Raw genomic sequence first — 24,216 nt, forward strand, 5'->3', positions numbered from 1 at the left:
AAGGTGGCACAAGGAGACAGATAAGAACAACTTCTTGATACTCCCAAATGTTTCCAGATTATGCCATCCACTCTCACTCTTAGGTAGGGTCCAGAAGCTTTTCAGTCTGATGTACCCCTGTGTACTGATGTCCCTCGCTGTTCCTGTAACTCAAGTCCTTGGTTCTGCTCTGGACCCAAGTCTAGGTACACACTCATGCCGGCTTCTACACTTCCATCTCCAGTGCATGCTGGCTCTCCTCTCCAGTCAAGTTAGAAGTGGACTCTGAAGTCATTTAGAGTGAAGTTGCTGGTAGGCAGGTGTAGAAGTGAAACCCTGGGAGGGAGAGCGATGAGTCACGGATTCTATACTGTGTGGCCTGTCCACATGGCCAGACCTCTTCCCGGCAGCTGGTGTTTGGGGGGCATCCACCCTGACCACAGAGTCCAGTCCTGCTATGATGGCTACCTACTGGTGCTTCCCCAGCCAACTCTTCTCAACCTTCCTTCAGGTCACCTAGGTGCAGCCCTCGCAGCATGGGGCTATTATGCATCCCTGCTATTTTGGTCTCTTTTTGCAGATGAAGAAAACAAACAAAGAAACAAACCCAAGGTTTGGAATAGCCAGGGTACTTGCCCACAATGAGGCAAGATACAGAGCACAGTGAACGTGCCCTGTGGTTCTGTGGGATCCTGAAAGCCATGCTTTGCTTTGCAAATTACACAAGAACACATGAGAGCCAGGCTACTGGCATCACATAAAAAAAAAAAAAAAAGAAAAGAAAGAAAGAGCCCGGCATGGTGGTGCACGCCTTAATCCCAGCACTCAGGAGGCAGAGGCAGGTGGATCACTGTGAGTTCAAGGCCAGCCTGGTCTACAAAGCGAGTCTAGGACAGCCAAGGCTACACAGAGAAACTCTGTCTCGGGAAAAAAGAAAAAAGAAAAAGAAAAAAAGAAAGAAAAGAAGGAGCTGAGAATGTGTCTTTGTTAGAATGCTTGCCTTGTGTGCAAGAGGCCCAGGGTTCTGTCCTTTCACCGCCTAAAACTGGGCATGGTGATACACACCCATAACCCACAACTCAGGAAGTAGAGTCCTGAGGACCAGAAAGCCAAGATTATCCAAGGTAAAAGAGAGAGAGAGAGAGTTCTAGTCCAGCCTGGGCTACATGAGACCCTGCCCCTAACGAAAGAGATGGACATGTCCATCTTCTTGTACATACAACCCTTTGAAAAGTCATTTATGAGAAAAGTCAATATGAGAACCACGCCATTGTAACCACATGGAAATATGTACGCAGCTCAGCAACACTAGGCTCATTTGCATTTGCACTGCTGAGTACTGGTCACAACCTGTGTCTCTCTGCATCACACAGAACAGGAATTCTGACCGCATGAGGCAACTCCCTTGTTCTGCAGCCAGCCCTGGGAACAGCTCTGCTCCCTGTCTTGATGGCGTTTCTACTCTCTTCCATAAGTGGAATTCCACAGGCTCTATCCTTCTGTGACTGGTTACTTTCACTGTGTGGTAGCCTATATGAGTTAGTATCTTTCCCTCTGAATTTTGAGGAATTTTCTTTGCAAGTTCATCTGTATTTTGAGTCTCCATTCACCTGTCTGGGGGCACTTGGGTTCTAATGCCACGTGTTAGTTTCTGAGGGATGCCATTACAAAATACCACAGACTGGGTAGCTTAAATAGCAAAACAACGTATTTTCTCAAAAACCTTGAGGCTGTTAAGTCCAGGGTCAAAGTGCCAGCTGTCTTAGTTTCTCCCAGGGCCTCACTTTTTGGCTTGTATCTGGTTGCATTCAAATGGGGAGGCTCACGGAGCCTTCCATGTGTGAATAGTCCTGTGGCCTCTGGCTGTTTAGACGACATCAGTCTTACTGGGTCGGGTTCTGATCCTTATGGGCTCTTTTAACTTAATTTAAATCTTTAAAGGCCCCTGTCTAGGTATAGTCACATTGAGACCTGGAACATCAATAGAGGAACTTGGGAGACAAAATTCAGCCAGCAACACCTCTGAGCTCCTGAAATGCAGGGATGCGGGTGTGTAGAGAGCTGTCCAAGCCTTCAAGTTCAGTTCTTTTCGGAGCATCCCCGACAATGAAGTTGTGCTATATGGTTTTTTTATTCTTGGGGACACTCAGGGCTTCCCATGTTCTTTTCTGCAGTGGCCCCACCATGTCGCAGTTCTGTGGCTTTGTCTGATTCTGTAGTGCAGTTTTGTGTGTTTAAAGTGACCGCTCTGATTTCTTAGTGGGAGGTTTCCTTCAAATCATCCTTGGTGCCTGTCAACTGATTGGTGTCCACCAACTGACTGGTTACCAATAACTTGTGATTTGTGTCCACCAACTGACTGGTTACCAATGACTAGTGATCAGTGTCCACCAACTGACTGGTTGCCAATAACTAGTGATTGGTGTCCACCAATTGACTGGTTACCAATGACTAGTGATCGGTGTCCACCAACTGACTGGTTGCCAATGACTAGTGATTGGTGTCCACCAACTGACTGGTTACCAATGACTAGTGACTGGTGTCCACCAACTGACTGGTTACCAATGACTAGTGATTGGTGTCCACCAACTAACTGGTTACCAATGACCAGATTCTTGTGCTTTTGCTCTTTCTGCCTTTCCTCTCAGCAACCTTGAGCTCTCAGCTGCTGGAGACATCTTCCAGACAGGAGGAGAGGATCATGGGAGGCATCTGCTCGAGGGCCATGCTGCTTTGCCTGAGTGGTGGCTGTTAGGAATCAACTCCGAGGGCAGACAGTGTTCATGTTGGCTCCTGAGCATATCTGTGTGTGGTGGAGGCGGGGCCTGAGCTGCTGAGGTGCCCGCTGACTTCCAAATGTCTGAGAAAGTATCAGACACCCCTCCCCACCCCACAGGGAGCACCAAATAGAAACACTGAGGTAGTATCAGCCCAGTGGATGAAGGCATGGGGGCAGGTGGTAAGGGTAGAAAGGAGAGAGTGAGGTGGGAAGAGATACTGAGGTAGATGTGACCATGAGAGAGCGAATATAAGGCAGGGGTGTGAATTAGAAGCACAGTGGGAAGAAGGGGGGGCGGGGCAAGGGGGCAGGGCCGGGGGAGGGCGGGGAGTGTTCCCCGATGTGAGGGCATTGGACATGCATTGAAGGAGAGGAGGGTGTGGGGGCGGTCAGAAGTAGGGAGTGTATGTGGGAAATAGGAAGAGTGTGGGGCTTATGTTAGTATGAGAGTTGTAGGCAGAGTATGGGATGTGCGTGTGGAATAGGCTGTGTACGTGGAGGTTGGGATGAAAAAGTAGATACAGTACAAGCTAGGGCATGTGGGGGTTAGGGTATATGCTTGTGTGTATGGGATGGGAGCAAAGGGTGTGGGAGGTTGTGTGTGTGTGTGTGTGTGTGTGTGTGTGTGTGTGTGTGTGTGTGTAGGCTTATGGGACAGGCAGGGGTGGAGCTGTAGAGTGGGGTGCTCCCGTGTGGCATATGTGAGGGGGAGAGCCGTGTGGGCGTCCATATGTTTGAAAGTTTGGGTAGGAAAAGGACCAATTGCCCAGCTTCCTGCGCCCTCCCCTCGTTCTCCCCTCCCACCCCATGGCTGCCCTTGCCACAGCTGGAGGAAGGTGGGTGGAACTGTTCTTGTGACCTGCTGAGCTGTCCCACTGTGGGGGTCGCAGTGCCAGCCTGGACTCAGGCATGACTCATATTCACCTGCCAGGGGAATCAATTTGCTGGGCTGCTGCATCACGAGTGCGCCAGTCTGCATTTGTCCTTACTAAGAACCTAGGAGAAATTGAAAATGCGACACGAAGGGGTAGGCGGGAGATTGCCGCTGTAGGCTGCGGAGGATCAATTGCTCTCCTTCAAGTAGCTGAGTTAGGCTAATGGGTCCAGGGCTGTGTCCCTAGACTTTATTATAGAGAGGATGCAGCTGCGGCATCTCCTGCAAAAGAAGTAACTTTAGAAGGCACGTACAACTGGGCGAAGGAGCCCAGAAGCCCCTCCTAGATGCCAGGGGCAGCCTCTGCAGCGTTAACTCTTTGTGTACTGCGGTCTGCCGCAGTCTGTGTCTTGGAGGGACGGTGGTTTTTTGTTTTTGTTTTTTTATGAATGGTAGCCTGGGAGTGGCCTAATGTCTGGCTCCTGATGTCAGCACCGTGAATGAAACAGTTGCGGAGCGTCAAGCCTCCGCACTTGGGAAGCAGGCACCTTCTGAGATTGGCTCTCCAGATGCAGATGTCTCTTGCTGACGAAATCACAGGTCCCATGTGTCACCGATAAACCGTAGACGTTAGGATTTCAATGAGCCAGAAATCGAGGCTGCATGTGGACCAATGCGCATCTCTGACTCAGGGACCAGCTCCTTTCCCCCGAAGCAGCTGCAGTTAGCCCAGACCCTTTTTCCTGCCAGGCACGGCACCGGACAAAGGTGCTAGAGAGCGGCAGACCCAGCGCTGTGCGTTAGGCACCCAGTTAGCTGGCTTCATGTTCTGCTTTTGTTGGCAGAATTCCTTCCTGAAGCTCCAAGCCCTCGAATCTGATCTGTGCTCCGCGTTTCTGACGAACCAGGAAGAAGATGGCCAGGTGCACGGAGTTAAGGACGCAGCCCCAGCTTCTACCCAGAGCGTGCCTGCTGATGCGGTGGATTCTGCAGGTAAGAGGCGAGAGTCTGGGGGATGTCCCAAATAGTACTCAGGAGACAGCTCAGCCTCCGTCTGGATTCCTGAGGGAAATGGTGCAACGTTAAAGCCCAAGCCGAGAGGAAACGCACGGATTTGGGATTAGCTGCAGGGCAGACTTTACTTAAATGAGAGTCAGCTGAAAGGACCCGTCATAACTTCATGTCATTTTTCTGGTCGGTCTATGACAAGGAGTGGTGTGCTCTACAAGACGTAGCCGGTCTGTGCTGCCTTAAAACTTAGCAGATACTGAGGACCAGGGGAGTTCCAGTTTCCTCTGCCCTCTGTTTAACTGTCTGTGGGATGATGATCGCTAAGGTAAGCAGAGGCGAGTGCTCAGCTCTTAGCTCTTTCTCATCCTATAGTATCCTTGCTCTCGCTTCTTCTGTATTTTCATTTCAAAAAAGTCTCAGAATGGGCCAGAGATTTTTGTGGGTCTTTCTAGTTTTAAGGCAAGTTAATGTTCCCGGGAAGAATTAGAGAGGAAGGAAACATCACTTTAGCTGAGTGGTTATATCCTTCTCTGTAGTAATAGGCCAGAGGCTTGCAGGCAGTTCCCTGGATGGGGGGGGGGGGGGGGGGAGAGCTAGCTCTAGGAGAGACCATTAATCTCCAGGGATTGGAGGAAGAGATTGACAAAGGCAATTTGATTCAGTATGGTCTAAGCAGGCTGGGTAGTCATCTGCAGTGTTGCAATTTGTTTTACTAACAGTAGTTATAGGAGCTGCTAAGGGCAAGCTATTCCTGTTACTTATATTCCTATGATGAGGGCACTATTTTATGCAGTCTGTGATAATAACCTACTGAAGGGGACCATATTTGCTGGTACCTGACCCCAGGCCTAGTGGGACACATGAGGTGAGTGGCAAAAGACGTCACTGTGGCCACACATCATTGACGATTGGTGGCCTTCTTGGGCAGTAGGTAAGCTCCCCTCTTCTACTGGCCACTGTGTTTGGGTCAGAGGCCTAATCAGTGATTTGAGTCAGGTTGTTGGACAGTGTGGCCCCTATTTTTCAACCCTGTATTCTGTCTCTTCCAAACAAAAAGCACACAAAACATATACAAAAGTCTCAAGCAAAATGCAAATTAACCTTTGAATTGTCTGACAGTGGGACTAGCTGTCCAAGTATCTAGCATAGAATGTTTACTATTTGTTGTACACTGTCTATAGATGATTTTATGGTGTTTTTATGCTTTAAATTTTTAAAAATATAATTTTGTGCTTCAAAAAAATTTTTATTCTGGGTAGACTGGATTTTGAGCAAGCCTTAAAACCCTCTTGTGACATGTAAATAAATCCTGAACTTACCTAGGTGTGGTGAGAATTCTGGAATTTTGGTTTCTTTAAAAAACATGAGCTGGGCGTGGTAGCACACACCTTTAATCCCAGCACTTGGGAGGCAGAGGCAGGCAGATCTCTGTGAGTTTGAGGCCAGCCTGGTCTGTAGGGTGATTTCAGTACAGCCAGGACTACACACACAGAAACCCTGTTTCTAAAAACCAAAGGCCAAACCAAACCAAACAGAAATGTTATAAGAATGTTTCGAGTTTAATCCCAGGTGTGTGGATAGGCGCTGCCTCACAGCAGGTGACTGTGATTTGCCTCATGCTCTAGCAGAGGGGGTGGTTTTGCCAGGTGCAGGGAGTTTCTGCAATGGTGTGACCTTTGGAATCCTGGAGACTTTCCAGAGGGAATATAAATGCTAGGATACCTAGAAGCATGGTGGGGGGTTGGTTGGTTGTTGGCTGTTGTTGACAGTGGTTTGTTAAGTAGTCATGCAGAGAGGAGAAAAAACAAGAGGAAGTTAGAGATCCCGATGGCGATGATCAAACATGCCCCTAAGGAACTCATTGCCCCTAATACCCAGCAGGAGGTAGTCTAGTGATAACAATGCTCTCTTCCCAACCCCTGACTTTATTCAGGGATTCTCTTTCCTTTCCTCTTCATCCTTTTTTTTCTTTCCTGTCCAGTGTTAGGGGGATGAAAGAGAAAAAGAAAAGGGATGGAGAAGGGTGAAAAAAAAAAAAAAAAAAAAAAAGAAGAACCCACAAAGTGGCAAAGACTGGATACATCTAGGGGCTGCTCCCAGAGAGGGGCAAGCAAAACTTCCGTGTTCAGTGATGAGCTGAGGACCAGGAACAGGCAGAAGGCCACTCGGAGACAAGCTTTGTGGTTTGGATATTGGATTTTTTTTTTTTTAAGTGCATAAAATTTGAAAGTGTGCAGACCTCTGTCCAGGTAACTAGACTCTGGAAAATATAGAGAGCTAAGGGTTTTCACGGAGCCCAGAGAGTTTCTTAACCCAGCTGAGGAATTGTTGAGATGATAGGAATTTGTAAAATGATTTCGTGTTAACTGGAATGTGGTTTGGTCTCATGTACTTCCACAGTGAGCCTGTGCGTTTTATAACTCACAGGTTCAGAACAGCAGTTTGTTTTTGATAATTAAAGTATAATTACACCAATTGTCATTTTTCCCTTCTCCCAACTGCTACTACCCGCTTAAATTCCTGGCCTCATTTTGTCATCGCCCCCCTCCCTCCCCCCTTCTCCTCTCTGTGTCTCCCCTCCTCTTTCTTGCCGCACCTACTGAGCCTGCTGAATATTGCTTGCATGTACATTATTTCAGGCCTGACTACTTGGTATTGAATAACCAGTTAGGGGGCTCCTCTATGGAGAAGGCTACTTCTCTCACCCTCAACACACTACAGTTGCCTTTTTGTGCTAGAGGTGGGACCCTGTGAAATTACCCCCTTCTATGCCTATGGATGGATCAGTAGGAAGTGTCTATATGGATTCCTGTGTTTATTTATTTTTTAAAATATTTTAGAACTGTAGATATGTATTTGTGTTGTTATTTTTTCAATATTTTGAAACTGTAGGTATGTGTGTGTGTATACATGCATGTATGCATGTTTGTATATGTGTGTATAATACCTGTGCATGCGTACATGCGTGTGCATGTACATATATTAAATCCCTGGTGAAAAGAGGACTGTATAAGATTATCATAAATGGCCACAAGTCCATAAATGAGTATATTAATTTAAATTTAATTTTCTTAAAGTCTTACCCTCTAGCCCTGTGCTCTATATTAATAGTTGATTCAGTAATTAGTATAAGAAGGACAAATCTACCCAGTGATTTTTTTTTATAGGCATTCCTGGATATGATTGCCATCAGCAAGTACAATAGTAAACTTCACAAGTATAAATTGATGTCACCATAAAAAGGTTTGGACTCACTTTAGACTTAATTAGTACGTGACTTAAGTTACTTAAAATTCACAGTACGCTTTTGAACTGATGGTCTGATAGAGGAGTAGTAGTTCCTTGTCTGGTGGTTCAAACCTTGGTCTTTAACTCGCTTCATGGCTTGTGAAGCCCCTGCTCACTCAGCAAGATGCCTGAAGTGCTGTTCTGTGAAGATGGTTTCCAACTGTGCCTGCCACAGGGATGGATTTCCCAGGGCCCTGTAGGCACAGCCTGTTCTCACCAGCATTCCAGAGCCTTCTTACACATCGTAATCACCAGGAAGACTTCCCCACATGGGGGTTTTTAGGCTTCACCTTAGACAGTCTGGGGTGTGAGTCTTACAATACCCTGAGTAACAGGATCCGCTCGTCAAGTGGATAATGCCTTCGCAGAGAGAATTTCAGAATGCTTTATTTGTGTTATCAGTGAGATTTGTGACTCAGAATCTAGGGCTGATGAGTTTAACCTATAAACATCAAGATGAGAAAGGTATTCGTGCACCAAGGTCCCAGGCAGGTGAGGTGGCACAAGATGGACAAGGAAGGGGGCATAGACAAATCTTAAGAACACAGGGGACTCTAGAGGGAAGTGATGGGGTAATTGGAGAGGCGCTGAAAGGTCCATGAACTGTTCTTGCTTATGAAGGACTGTGTGGTTTAGGGCTAAAATGTCTCTCCCATACTGAGTCTCCAGTCTCCGATAGAATCTTGCACAGGTCATCCTACCTGTAACTTGTCAAACACACGGTGTAAGATAGAAACTGATACTGACTGGCTCTTTGTGTCTCTTTTGTGAACCCTGGTCTCCAGTATAAAAGTCTTTGCAGAAGGGGCCTTGTGGATGTAGCCCTCATGGAAGGGGGCAATTCCTGTCAGAAATAGAGCTGACTGGCTTTCTGCTATATTAGGGTATGGTGAGAAGTCAGCTAATTGGAAGACGGCCCTCTCAGTGGCTTGACATTGCTGGGGCCTCGACCTCACGCCTTGACTCTCACACCCGCAGAACTGTGAGAAAGGACCTTTCCTTGCTTATCAGCCCCTTGGTGTCTGGGAGTTTGCGATAGCAACTCAGACTGACTAAAACAGTAATCCATATGGTGGTTTCGGAACTTACATGCAGCTGCATCAGCGCCCATTGCTTAAGTAAATATTTTCACTCTGGGGTTAGTGAGTGTCTATTCTGGTGTCACTGGGTGTAAATGGCTTGAGGGTTGTCTTTACAGTGGCTTTCCATGTTGAAGTAGGCACAGAGAAAGTTTTGCATTTCATATGGTTGAGCACACAACCCTTGTTCTGTCTCTCCAAGGATGAGTGACAGAAGTTACAGTCAAAACACTGTCCCCAAAGATAGCAGAATATTCACTGCTTCAGACATTCTTTCAGCAGTATGTAGTTCTATAACAGGACTTTCTTTGGACCTCCAGTGGATGGAATAATGACAGAGACGTATTATAATTTATTATAGCCTAGGCCTTAGGTGGCTATTTCTCAACTAGCTCCCGTAACTTAATTCACCCCTGCTTATTCTTGTCACCTTTGCTTTGTGGCCCTTCACTGCTCACTGTCTCAGTCCCGGCACTGTTCTGCCTCTGTGTCTGGCTGGCCGATCTTGCGCCTCTCAGTTCTTCCCACAGTTCCTGTCTCTGCCCGGATGTCCCGCCTTTCCTCTCCTGCCTAGCTGTAGGTAGTCAGCTCTTTACTAAACCAATCAGAAGGTGAGGGAGGTGTGTTTACCAAACACTGAGACAGGCGATGCTTCATAGAAATAACCGCACTCAACTCTGCCGTACAGAAATCAGCGTTTGGATAATAGACAACTTTTATATGGTGCTCAAAAAGAGCATCCCAACGTAGTTCCTTCATTTGAGTAAGATGCTGCTGTAGACCACCTGTTTTCTCTTAAGGGACTTGGCCTGCTCCATAGGTCTCTTCATCTCCATCAAAGTGATTGCTGTCTTCTCACTCCTGCTTCAAGACACCACACTCCACCCGAGCAGCAAGGTGCTTGGAGATGCTCATGGTTCTCTAGCCGAGAGGGCTACACACCTCAAAACGCAAACTGTAGGGATGGAGCTAGATGCTGGACGGGTTTCCCTGAACTCGACATCATACCAGGGTGTCATGAGATGTGTTCTTGTTGGAGGTGCAGTTTACAACTGGATTTATAAGACAGCAGAGTAGCTCAGGTCTACCAACAGGTGGCCATTGTCACTCATATAGCTTGTTCCTTTCTCTGAGGACCAGCCTCGGGTAAGCTATGAAGGTTCCATTAGGGAGGATATATATCATTTCAACCTCAGAAGATCACATAATCCCCAAATACCTCTTAGATGCTTTATTACTTATATGGTTGTGTAGAACTACATGTTTTGTGTGTGTGTGTGTGTGTGTGTGTGTGTGTGTGTGTGTATGTGTGTGTGTGCATGTATGCTTGCAAACCTTTCTTGAACCCTCTATATGTTATTCATAAATATAAACACAAATACATTTATTTTCATGTCTGTTTTGCCTGCCCGCATGTATGTATGTATGTGCACCATGTGTGCCCCGCCTATAGAGGCAGAAGAGGAAGTTGCATCCTCTGGAACTGGACTTACTCAAGGTTGTGAGCTGTCATACCAGTTCTGGGAACTGAACTCGGATCCTCTTTAAGAACAGTGAGGACACCTAACCACTGAAACACCTGCCCGGGCCCTTTCTAGAACTTTTTGATCTTCTCAGAATGTACCACCAGCTGCTTGAAGTGTAAAACAAAACAAAACAAAACAACCCGGCTACTGCTGTTGGAAGTAGGACTACTGTATTTGTCTTCAGTTGCTTTTTCAGCTTTTGCGCTGCCTCTGTTGGGCACATTTGGTGATCCGGGAGATGGATTTGGTAGTCAGCAAGGGGATATCTGCTAAGCATTTTTCTATAAGACATTGAAGCCGTGACCTCCCTGACAAAAGACTAGCAGCTCCCAGTGCCAGTAACGCTCAGGCTTGGAAGCACACCATATAGTATTTTGGTGAAGAGCAGCAACAAAAAACTACCCAGTGGATTTTCCTAACTTATCTTAATAATCAGGCGAGGCTGGATTCATCACACTCCCTGGATTAAGGAAGGGAAAATAACTTGAGAAAGTCAGTGCAACTCGCTGCAGGTGCCATCGGTGGTGGTGGGCAGGGATTGGAGCGAAGGGGACAGGTTGGAATGGGGGTTCTCTAGCCTTCCTTACAGATCTTCACTAGGCGGCTCCACTCAATCCTTATACCTCAAGATCATTAATAAGTCCAACGATATATTAACAACACATTAATAAAATAGTTTGAATCTATTCTTAGACTGAAGTTCCAAGGACCAGATTTATGGTTAATTTGTCTGTTTTTGACTCACTGTCTCCACGGTCATTTTAGCTTTTCTGATCAGAACTGCCTGCTCTAAGGCACATGTGCCTTTCTTGAGTGGGCGGTTTGATTTCTACTGGATTAACTTAGAATTTCAATCGTGAAGATGGGCAGAGGTAGTTTAATTTTTGCCAAATCTTATCATTCATGGGCATGAGGCAGGGCACAAGGAACAGGGGACATGTCCATTGAATCTCACAACATGAAGGGAATCTATAATGGTATCCATTCAAAAAATATGTTAGTGCCTTTAAAGCTATGGGTGTACACCTTTTCTTTTTCCTTTTTGTAAAATAATGGTGGCTTTAGGATCACTTTCGGCCATTCCTGTTGATGTGAATAATTTTATCTGTTCTCCCGTTACGTCCATGTATTTTGTAAGGATTCAAAGTCTGCAGCCCGTCAAGCTGGGTTAGTTCCCTCTAGCCCCGTCACCCGCTGGCTCACACTGCAAGTCATCTGCCATTGTGGTGTCTCCCATGGTTCAAGACCTTGGCCTGAGGATGTCTGGTGTTTTACTAACTGAAAATTCTTTACAGCTGGGCCTGGAGAGATGACCCAGGTTCAATTCCTAGCACCCACATGGCCACTCACAACTGCCTGTTGTCCCAGTTCTGGGGGATCCCGTAGGCTTTGGACTTCTTGGGCATCAGGTACACATGTGGCATACAGCAGGGAAGATACCCAAACATATTTAAAAAAATACAGTGCCTACAAACTGACATTTATCATTGTGTTCTTCCATTTTAGATGCCATTTTAGAAATGTAAAATAAGATTAAAATAGGATCTGTTTGCAAGCATTGCTACCAACGTGTCTGTCAAAAAGATATTAATTCAACTTTGCCCTTTGCTACATATGTCAATAGAGCTTGTGTTCATTGCAAACATGACCCAGTTATTTGGTTTTATTTTTAAATGACCTTGGTATGAAACTTAGACCATGGCCTTTTTGAAAGGCTAAATATGTTATAATTAATATTCAGCTTTGGTCTGAAATAGTAGCTCCTTGCACATTTTCACAAGCTAGTTGATGACCCTGCATAGGCTCTTTAATCCTTTATACCTCAGTTTCCTTTTCTTTAAAATAGTGGAGAGGACACTATTCTTAGTTTTGTTGTGAAATTGCATGGAATAATGTGTGAAATACTCCACGGGTTAGTCATGGTAAATGTTCAAGAAATGTTAGCTATTATTATTTTCTTTTAAGATTTATTTATTATGTATACAGTATGATCAGATCACATTATAGGTGGTTGTGAGCCACCATATGGTTGCTGGGAATTGAACTCAGGACCTCTGGAAGAGCAGTCAGTGCTCTTAACCACTGAGCCATCTCTCCAGCCCCGCTATTATTATTTTTAACTTTTAATTTATTTCTCTCTCTCTCTCTCTCTCTCTCTCTCTCTCTCTCTCTCTCTCTCTCTCTCTGTGAGTTTGTGTATGGGTACGCATACATGTCTTGTGGAGGTCAGAGGGCAACCTCTGGAGTTGATCTTCTTCTTCAATCTTGGTTCCTGAGGATTGGATTCAGCTTTTTAGACTTGGCAACAGGTGCCTTTGCCCACTAAGCCATCTCTGCAGCCTACCTATCCTTTAACAGGTGGGCATTCTTGCCCAATTCAGAATTTATATCCCACTAGTTCCACCTCATGATGATTAGATTTGTCTTATAAATACCAACTTCTGCATAATTTCTAATATTTTCAGGGGGTGGGGCAACATTTAAAGATTCATTCTGCGGATCCCCTCTAGAGCCTTGAAAATGATTGAAGTTATGCTAGTTTCCTTAAGCAGAGGGTATGTGTGACAGCAGTAATTGACAGAGCGGATGGCTGAGTAATCACCACTATTAAAGTTGAAAAGACATTTGCCGCAATAAAATCTAGCAGTCGCTCTGCCTATGACGTAGCCCAACTCTATGAGTTCGGCTAATTTCCCCCATGTTTTTCTAAAGACCTTCATGGTGTTGACAGTAGGTAGTATTACATTGAGACTTTCTTTACCAAAGAAAGCATTTCAAACTGTATGGCCTTGTCTGAGGTCATATATTCAGCTACCTTTTAGAAAGGAAAAGAGTGTGAACCCTATAACTCAAACTGCCCCTAGCCCAACCCAGAATTCCTTTTATTTGCTCTGATGCTAATGGCCATTTTGGCATGGTGATACTTTCCTCTATCCTCATTGATCTTTAAAAAAAAAAAAAAAATATCTATTTATTCACTTTACATTCCAATTGTAGCCCCTTCCTGCTCTCCTCCTGGTGCTACCCTACCACCTTCTTTCCCCATCCCCGTCTCCTTCTCCTCAGAAAAGGGGAACCCTAGGAACCCCACCCTCCCACCAACTCACCCTGGCACATCAGGTCACATGAGGACTGAGCTCATCCTCATCCACTGAGGCCAGGCAAGGCAGCCCCACTCGGGGGAAGTGGCTGAAAAGCAGGCAACAGAGTCCATGTCAGAGACAGCGCTCACTGCACTTACTAGGGGACCCATGTGAAGACCAAGTTGCCCATCAGTTACATATGTGTAGAGGTTCTAGGTCCAGCTCATGCCTGCTCTTTGGTTGGTGCTTCCATCTCTGTAAGCCACCATGGGCCTAGGTTAGTTGACTCTGTTGGTCTTCTTGTGGAGTTCTTGTCCCCTCTGGGTCCTTCTAGTCTCCTCATTCTTCCACAGAACTCCCGGTGCTCCTTCTAATGTTCGGCTGTGAGTCTCAGCATCTGTTTCAATCCATTGTTGCATGGAGCTTCTGAGAGGAAAGCTATGCTAGGCTCCTGTCTGCCAGCATAGCAGAGTGTCATTAATAGTGTTGGGGGTTGTCTCTCTCCCATGGGGAGGGTCTCAGGTTGGGCCAGGCCTGGTTGGACATTCCCTCAATTTCTTCTCTATCTTTATCCCTGCACATCTTGTTGACAGGGTACATTTTAGGTCAAAGGTTTTGCATGTGGTATGGTGCTCCCGTCCCACCACTATACGGCCTGCCTGGCTAGAAGGTGACCTCCTCAGTCTTTATATTCCCCACTGCTAGCAGTCACCCCTAAATCCTCCCTGGAGCCTACTCCGTTGATTTCCCCTGTCTCTCTAAGCCCCCTCCCCTCCCTATTTTTCCTATACCTGATCTCCCCCTCATTTTCCTCCCCACATCCTCTTCTACCCAGTTCCCTCTCTTCATCCACCTCTGCTGTCTATTCTGTTTCCCCTTCTGAGTGAGATTCAAGCATCCTCCCTTGGGCCCTCCTTTTTACTTAGCTTCTTTGGGTCTGTGAATTGTAGGATATTTAACCTGTTACTATACGGCTAAAATTTGCTTATAAGTGAGTACATACCATGTGTGTCTTTCTGGGTCTGGCTTACCTCACTCAGGATGATCTTTTCTAGTTCCATTTGTCTAGAAAAAATTATAATTTCCTTAGTTTTAATAGCTGAGTAGTATTCTATTGTATAAATGTACCACATTTTTTTAAATCCATTCTTTGGTTGAGGGACATCAGGGTTGTTTCCAGTTTCTGGCTATTATGAATAAAGCTGCTATGAACATAGTTGAATGGTGGAACAGCTTTTGGGTATATGCCCAGGAGTGGTATAGCTGGGTCTTGAGGTAGAGCTATTTCCAATTTTCTGAGAAAGTGCCAGACTTATTTCTAGATTTATGTACAAGTTTGCACTCCCACTAGCAATGGAGGAGTGTTCCTCTTTCTCCACATCCCCGTCTGCATGTGCTGTCACTTGAATTTTTTTTTTTAATCTAACCCATTCTGATGGGTGTAAGATGGAATCTCAGGATTATTTTGATTTGCATTTCCCTGATGGCTAAGGACATTGAGCATTTCTTTAAGTGGTTCTCAGTCATTAGAGATTCCTCTGTTTAAAAAATGAGCATAGATCCATATTTATCCCTCTGTATAAAACTCACGCCAAGTGGATCAAAGACCTCAACATAAAATCAGATATACTAAATCTATTAGAAGAGAAAGTGGGCATCAGCCTTGGACTCACTGGCACAGGAGACAACTTCCTAAACAGACACCAACAGCTCAGGCTCTCAGATCAACAACTAACAAGTGGGACCTTATGAAACGGAAAAGGTTCTGTAAGGCAAAGGGCACTGTCAATAGAATGAAATGGCAGTCTATAGGCCGGGAAAAGAACTGCACCAACCTTACATCTGACAGAGGGCTAATATCCAATATCTATAAAGAACTCAAGAAATCAACCAACAAAACAAATAATCCAATTAAAAAATGGGGTAAAGAGCTACATCTCTTTTAACCAAGCAAGTCTGTCTGCTCCCTCAGCAGCCACTACATTGGCATGACTCTAGGTTTTCCCCATTCCCTTTCCTGACTCCTTGCTGACCTGTCAGCTCCTTGAAAAGCACAAATCCTGTATCCTTACAATGCAACCCAACAAAGTCCACCAGATGTTTTTGGCTGGTGTCCTAGTTTGCTTTCTGGTGCTGTGATAAAATGCTTACCAAAGGCCTTGCGGGGAGGAAACAGTTTGTTTCACCTTAGGTTTTACAGAGCATCATGGAGGGAAGCCAGAGCAGGAGCCCAGAGGAGCAGAGGGGCTTTGTTCTCTGTGGTGTTCTCTGGCTTGATTTCCCTGCATCACCTATAGCTGCTTCTCTTATGGAGCCCCATCACACCTGCCTGGAGATGGTGGCCTTAGTCCTTCTCCATCAATTAGCAATGAAGAAAACACCACATAGATGTAGCCATAACATCATTTTCTTTTCTTTTTTTTTAAAATTTTTTGATTTTTACAAAAGATTTATTTATTATTATGTATACAGGGCTCTGCCTGCATGTACACCTGCAGGCCAGAAGAGAGCACCAAATGACATTCTAGATGGTTGTGAGCCACCATGTGGAATAGAACTCAGGATCTCTGAAGGAGCAGTCAGTGCCCTTAACCTCTGAGCTATCTCTCCAGACCCCATAATGTCATTTTCATCCAGACGATACAGCAGTTAAAGTTCCTTCTCCCCAGGTGACCCTAGGTTAGTGTCACATTGACAGATGAAGCTCACTGTGACAATTAGGTTTGTTTCCATAGCCTTCCTTGTGTGTGACAGTACTGCCATCCATGCTGTCTGTTCTGAGACCACCAGGGCCACAGTTTAGGCTTGAAAATTGCTAAGATTATGGGCATGCTTTGGGCTCATTTCACTTCCCAAACCAGCCAAGGCTGGTGGTTGGCCACTGGGATGGAACTGAATGTTACCTACGAGCCTCCCACCATGGCAAACCCAAGAGTGAAAATAATGAGTCCACAAGACTCTAGCTTATGTGCTGTTTTGCCAGATCTAAGCAAGCCCTCTCAGGCTCTTGCTGAGATTTATTTAAAGTTTGTCTTGCTTTTAAAAAAGTCTACATTAGGAAGATACATTTTTAAATCCGGCTGACTCATTGTAACGTAACATCTGCTTCTGCCTGGGGTTGTAGCCAGATCAGAAGTGGTCTCTTGGCCTCCACATACTGGAGGTAATTATTTCTCTGCTTTGTGTTCCCTACGGCTCAGTGAGTGGGCTGCCAGAGATGCGTTAGCTTCCAGCAACAGAAATGTGTCATCTTCTCCTTAAGGAACTAACTGGTCAGAGCTTGCCCTGCTTCCTCCCCCTGCCCCCTGAATGGGTCAGCCTAGCTCTACACCTTCCCTACTGAACTGCAAACCAGCTTCACACTGATGTGATGTAAACCTCGCAGAACAATGGTTAGAACACAGTGAATCACTCCACAAATGCTTGATATTATTCTTCTAAGCACTGACAAGAGGTCCAAAGTGTCGAGGCATAAATCGATTGACAGCTCTCATAGTGTACCCCTTAGGTGCTCCTAGGAGGGTCTCAGAATGATAGTTATCCTCCTTGTTTTATACTAGTTATTAAAACCATAGTTCTCAAGGAGAGCACTTATCAGTGCCTTTCTATGCCTTATCCTAATGTCTCACCGAGGATGCATGGACAAACTGGTTTTGTTTTGGAGATTCTGAAGATTGAGCGCAGGGCTTCCAGCATGCTAGTGCAAGTGCCCAGATCCCAAGCTTATCATCAGCTCAACACTGAGAAGTTTAAGATGAATTTGTTTTCATGTTGATTAGTTTAATAGGCGTGGGTAGCCAATCAGATTAACAACTTCTTTAACATAATTCTCCTGATTTAAACTGGAAATTTTACAACTAAGTTGCAATCATGTCTAGACACATTCCTATAATATGAAAAATAGGTTGCATGGAAATTCTAAAAGTTTATAAGAATGTGACTTTGTTTAAAGTCATCCTCATCCTCAACTAGCCTTGTGAGGAAGGCGTCATCGTTCTCCTTTCAATAGATGAAGAAAACAAGTTTAAAAAATTTTTATTTTGATGCCAGTGAGAAAAAGTGCTTGTTGATAAGCCTGGACATGTAAACTAGACTTCCAGGACTCATTTTATGGAATGAGAGAACCAACTCTGGAAAGTTATCCTCTGACTCTCTCATTGTATACATGTGTGTACATACTGCAAGTACACACATGCCCATGTGTACACACACACACACACACACACACACACACATACACACACACACACACACTGTTAAAAGCTTCACTAAGGTCCATTTCTCTTAGGCAGTGGAAGAAGACATGGTATTCACACTAACAGTTTCTGCACTGTTGCACTTAGGCTGATGTCACCGCCATGGGACCCGGGAGAATGGAGCCTCTAACCAAGGGGAACTAAAGTCTCTTGCAGTAGCTAACTCCATTCAGGACCTCAGACAGTTTGTCCTCTGAGGGTTAAGACAGGTCACATGAGTAAAGTTCTCCTGCTTTCAAGCTGTATACAACAAGCACAAGGACAAGCCACGAGTGGCAAAAACATATTTTACCATAGAGGTATATAAAGGATAGTTTAAATGTGTAATTGAATAGCAACAGCAAGCAATAATGAATACTCTGAAGTAGGCTCGCTCCTCTCTGCTACATCTAGGAGGAGCCCAAAAATATATTTCAAGAACGATTCTGTGTTCTGGGGAAACTGTGGTCACTAGACTCCTGTCATGTGTTTGGAGTGGTACTTAGTACAACTAAGTACTAAGTACATGACTCCATTCCTGGATCTGCCTCACCTTTTACGACCCCGCCCCCCATCTACAATTTCATATTACTGTGGCTTTTCTTTTTCTCAGTTTAAGATATCTCTGTTGCAGAGATTTTGGATATTATATATTGTATAATCATTGTGTGAGTGCTTGTATGAGATCCGTCCTTTCACCATTTGTACGAGGGGTCCCTCATCGTTAGCTTGTAGAGCAGATCTTCTCATGTGTCTTTTCACAGCCCCATGTGTCTGATACAAGAAAACAGAAGGAAGCCAGCAAACTGGCTTAGTTCCCCCCCCTCCCAACAGTACAGACATACCAGAGCTCTTGGCTCTAAGCCCTTTCCTCTAAACTGCAACATATCATGCCATGGGCCCTGGCAAACTGCCCCTTACTTTGGAAGAAAGAAAGGTCATGTCTTCAGGATCCTTGAGAAGCCAACAAGTTCAGGGTGGCCACACAGTTCTCCCTGTGGGGATGGAAGAGGCTGCCAGCTCTGTTCCCAGATGGCAACACTGGCTTTGAGTCTGCCTTGGCCTCTTTTGAGCAGAGAGCTCGATGAATCTGTCTACATAAGTGTACACACAGATACACTTGCCAATTGATGCAATTAAATGTGTTCTCAATTCATATAGTATATTTGGACAAGAGTTAAGGCTCCATCAAATTACCAGTAGTATTACTTCTCTAGAGGAACCGAACTTAGAGATATATTATATTCAATTATATTATATTTATTACATTCAATAAAATATATAGTACTATATAATTATACACACAGAGAGGCATATAGATATACATGCAAGCCCGTCCATCCATCCATCCATCTATCCATCCATCCATCCATTCATCCATCCATCCATCCATCCATATAGGATTTATTAGGATGGCTTACAGGCTATAGTCAAGCTAGTCCACCAATAGTTGTCTACAAATGAAAGGTCCAAGAATCCAACAGTTCTTCAATCTACAAGACTAGATGTCTCAGTTGGTTTTCACAATACTCCAGAGTCCTCAAGAAGTAGGTTCTATTGCCAGTGAAGGAATAAACTTGCCAGCAAGATTGAGAGCAAGCCAGCAAAGAGAATAAGGCCCCTTCTTCCATGTCCTTTATGTAGGCTACCTGCAGAAGATGCAGCCCAGATTAGAAGTGTGTCTTCTGACCCCAAAAGATCTGGATTAAAGTTGTGTATTCCCACCTCAAATGATTTAATTATGAAAAAAATCTGGGCTGGGTATGATGGCATACAACTTTAATCCCTGCCCTTGGAAGGCAAAGGGAGGTAGATCTCTCAGCCTGAGGCTAGCTTTAAGTGTCCTAGAGATCCTCTGTTGGCATGCCTAGCTCTCATCGCCCCTTACACAGGGAAGCTGGCCTTGGTGGGAACTAGGGAGCTAACGTAGGAGGGACAGGAGAGGAGGTCACATCGCAAACCGGGGCCCAGAGCTGGCCTGCTGGGAGGGAGGTTTTGCAAAAGGCCTTGTTTTCATTTTGGTTTTGCTCAAAATAGAGTGTTACATAATATTTTGGAAAGCAGAACGGAGTCATTCCTAACTCTCTCTAGATTGTTTGTAGTTACCTTGTAGACTGTTTTATCTATCTATCTATCTATCTATCTATCTATCTATCTATCTATCTATCATCTATCTATCATCTATCTATTTACCTATTATCTATGTATTTATCATCCATGTATCTATCATCTATCTATCTAATCTATCTATCTATCTATCTATCTATCTATTATCTATATTTCTATCTTCTATCTCTCTCTATGTATGTATGTATGTATGTATGTATGTATGTATTTATCTATTATCTATATTTCTATCTTCTATCTCTCTCTATGTATGTATGTATGTATGTATGTATGTATCTATCTATCTATCATCTATTTTTCCTCTTCCTTCTTCATTGCTATTGTCATCCTTGTCTTCTTTTCTTCTTGTGTTAAGATTTTATGAAATTTACTTGTGTATATGTGTGTGTGCATAATACCGTGGCACATGTGTGAGTGTCAAAGTTGAGATTGGTTTTCTTCTTCAGCCATGTGTGTCCCAGGGATTGAACTCAGCTCACTCAGGCTTGCCCTTTGCCCACAGACCCATCGTCTCGCTGGCCTGGGAGCATCCCTGCTGTGTTTTGAACTTTGTGGTTTCTGTTGGGCATGCTCTGAGCATGGTGCATATGGGAAGGTCCTTTTTTTGGAGAGTGACTCCTCATCCTCTCCCTCTCACCCTACCTCCTCCCCTCTACTCCTTTCCTGGTAAAGAGTTCTGTTACTCCCCCTCTCCTCACAACCTGTATCATTCACCCAAACTCTTAACCACTTTTCGCCTTTTTCAGCATATCCTCCACCTCATGCAAATGATAGGAAGTGAGACCCCTGCGCTGTGCTGACTGGAATAACTCATTCTGAAATAGTCTTTTGTTGCTGGCTTTGTGATATTTTCTATCCAGGCTTTGTGACAACAAACATGATGGTATTTTGAAAGCTTTTCATATCCCCAGAAGGGAGACATGACAGAAACATGCCATTATCATTGACGTTATGATCTATATTTAGGAACATGGCAGCTTCAAGTCCTCTGTCACTCCTAAGTCTGGATCTCTGATCTTGTTTCCCCAGACCCCATGCCAGCTCACAGAGATGCACAGAGTGACGCCGATGGTATGCCAGAAGACCTCCAGTCTGCTGGGACCAGCAGGCTGCTCTATCACATCACCGACGGTGACAATCCATTGCTGTCACCGCGATGCTCCATCTTCAGCCAAAGTCAGAGGTTCAACCTAGACCCTGAATCAGCTCCGTCTCCACCCAGCAGTCAGCAGTTTATGATGTAAGAAAGCCTACTTTGATGACTACTTCCATTTCATGTACCAAAGACACTCACAACAGACAGTGAGCTTCTCTCAAACAGGGTAGATGTGCCCATGGGATACAGTGTCAGACTGTGATCATGCCAGGATCTCTCCCTCTCCAGTTGGGAATACCACTGGGGAATACCACTCAGGGAAAAATGGTCACTAGAGTCAAAATACAGGGCTGGAAGTTTGGGGAAGAATGAGAAAGGTGTGTCTGTGCAAGCATCTAGCATGTATCATTCTTAAGTAGCTCAGCGAGCTTCCCATGTCTGACAGTAGGCAGGGTGTAGATTAAAAGTTTCCCCCTCAACTCCTGGTTAGGTTCTAGAAAGGTGCAATCTGGAAAAAAAAACTATCATCCCCCACACCTCAAATTAAACAGGCTGCTAGATATAGCAGTATCTCTCTATGTGTCAGATGTGACCCACCCCCACATTGGTCACATAGCAGCATCTTCCCGTGTGCCTGAAGTGGGGTCCACACACACTCTGCACTGGCTCTTTGCATTTGAGATTGGAGTAAGTTCTAGGAACTATGTGGTATTCATTCGTTGGTTTGTTTGTTTTATATTGTTGCACAAATACTTTTGATGGGTAATTAAAAGGGAGACTCCCTTGCTGGGCATGGTGGCATGCGCCTTTAATCCCAGCACTTGGGAGGCAGAGGCAGGCAGTTCTCTGTGAGTTCGAGGCCAGCCTGGTCTACAAAGCGGGTCCAGGGCAGCCAAGGCTACACAGGGACACTCTGTCTCCAAAAACCAACCCCCCAATCAAAAACAACAACAACAACAATAAAAGGAGACTCCCATGGCTAAATTATTCTCTCTTTTTATGTCCTTTGTTCTATGTACTGCTGTTCTTGAGTTTATCTCAGCCTGGGTTCCTGGATCATGTATGATGGATCTGAGGGACTTAGTGAGTCATTATGGTTGCATGGAAATTGTGTGTCATGTTGACACTGTGGAAATATTTTCTGGTGAGAGCCCAATTTCTTTTGACATACTTGAAAAGGTTCTTTTATGGCAGGATAGTTAATTATACATTTAAATCTTGTCTGAAAATGCCATTAGGTGTGGCTTTTGCAACCTGTTGAAGGGGGCACCTCAATAGGGTCTCTTTTGTGAATCCCAAGTTGACCTTACTATGCTTTGAGTTATGTATTTCTTGTGCTGGTATTTTGACATTTGTATATGAAAAGTCCCCTGTGGATATTGGCCCATAATGCAATGCTGTAGCCAGAGGTCACAAGGGATGAGTCAGGGGCTCCTGGTGGAGCTGACTGCTGGAATTCTCTGCTCTCATGGGTTCAAAGGTCAGGCATCAGTGCTCACTGAAACACCTTGCTGAAAATGGCCTCTGTCTGTCTGTAACCATGGCAGGCCACGAAGCTCTTCCAGATGCAGTGGTGGGGATGGCAAGGAGCCCCAGACCATTACGCAGCTCACTAAGCACATCCAAAGCCTCAAGAGGAAAATTCGGAAGTTTGAAGAAAAATTTGAGCAAGAAAAGAAATATAGGGTAAGTACCCCGGGGTTGAAGAAAAAGTGCAGATTGTGTCAGACAAGTGTATGGATTTTTCTCTGGGCTCCGTCCCTTGGTTTTGGCTTCCCCTTCTTGCTGGTGGACAGCTCTGTATCTACTGGTCACCCATGTCCCGCCCTCCCCCAACCCCAATCATGAGCTAAGTTTAATGTTGGGTCTGTCTTGTTCTCACTTGTAGGCAGCTGGATTCTGCTAGGATGCTTCCCACTCACCCAGCTCTTATTTTTAAACATCCCCCATCCCCACCATCCATCTGAGCATCATTATTGACACTAGGTTTTCTAAATCAAAAAGTTGGAAACCTTCGGGTTGAACTTTGTTTGCCCTTGTGTTGAAAAGAACTTCTGGACCCAACATGCAGAACATAAGGATGGAGACTTTTTAAATTTTGTTTTGTTTTGTTTTGCCATGAAAGAACTTCCTAGTGGATGAATGATGACTTCCTAAGTGTGGCACCTGCCGAGGCCACTCATAAGAACGAATAGAACCATCTTTTCCTAGCAGACACCAGTCCTTCTGTTGGGTTCTGCAGAGCTGCCGGGGCAGCTTTGTCTTTTCTCACACATGAAACCACAGAGTCGTAGATTAGTGTCTGCTTGACCAAAACTGCTCATATTTATTTTCTCTTTTGGACAGTGGAGTAGAGAAAAATTCAAATTCATAGAGAATTGCACAAAGATAGTGGGTCTCTGGCAGACAGCCCAGAACAGCTTGTTATTAGGATAAAATAGAGCAGGGGATAATCTCTCAAACATCTTGAAATATTTAAAGGCTCACTAAGCATTTGGTACAGAGGCAATGGGAAGGTTCTCATGAGTGTGCAATGAGTTTTGGGGCAGAGCTGTGAGTGGGTAGTGGTCCACTTTTCCCTTCTGTCCTGTGTGGCCTTGACTTCACCAAGAGAATGTTTTTAAGGAGTGGTGTTTAGTTTTTTGTTTTTTTGTTTTTAAATAGAAAACGTGCAGTTAGGTTGACTTTCAAGACTGGCTGAACAAGGATGCTGCAGAATCTTTTCATCCAGTGGTCATGGCTACTCTCTGGTCATGGCTACTCTCTCTGCCCATGCCTTTACCCCAAAGATAAGTAAGTTCACACCCACTGATGACTTCTAACTAGCTCTGCGCTATCCTTCGAGGCTTGGCGCAGGAAGTTAACGATGAGTAGGCTTGAGTGGTGGTGTCATAGGATTCTTAGTGTCCATCTTTGAGAATCCCAGTATTCTGGGAGGAGCTGGTGTCACCTTTTGATCTCCTGGGGTTTATCAGGCCTGTCGTCCCACCACTGTGAACACTGCAGAGTGACAGGTGGAGGGGGGGGAGGGTTCTATTTTGGAGCCTGCCAGGGCTCCTGAGCTGGCCATTCTTGAGCCAGGCTATTGGTGCTTTGCAACTGAACGCAGACCCTAAGCAGCCTTGTGTCTCTGGACATG

General features: G+C 44.9%; 1 protein-coding gene across 5 annotated transcripts in view; it reads left to right on the forward strand.

The window, feature by feature from the left end:
* Nucleotides 1-24,216, forward strand: part of FAM13C (family with sequence similarity 13 member C) — a 112,508-nt gene that overhangs the window by 68,572 nt on the left and 19,720 nt on the right. For 3 of the 5 annotated variants that reach the window (XM_084753975.1, XM_084753978.1, XM_084753974.1), the window contains 3 exons: nt 4,478-4,625; nt 21,011-21,221; nt 22,625-22,763. In XM_084753975.1, coding sequence (XP_084610101.1) covers nt 4,478-4,625; nt 21,011-21,221; nt 22,625-22,763 — 498 coding nt within the window. The remainder of the gene's footprint in view (nt 1-4,477; nt 4,626-21,010; nt 21,222-22,624; nt 22,764-24,216) is intronic. The other 2 variants (XM_084753976.1, XM_084753977.1) reach the window with 1 other exon arrangement.

This window comes from Acomys minous (genome assembly GCF_964271855.1).
Source record: "Acomys minous genome assembly, chromosome: 13".
NCBI lineage: Eukaryota > Metazoa > Chordata > Mammalia > Rodentia > Muridae > Acomys > Acomys minous.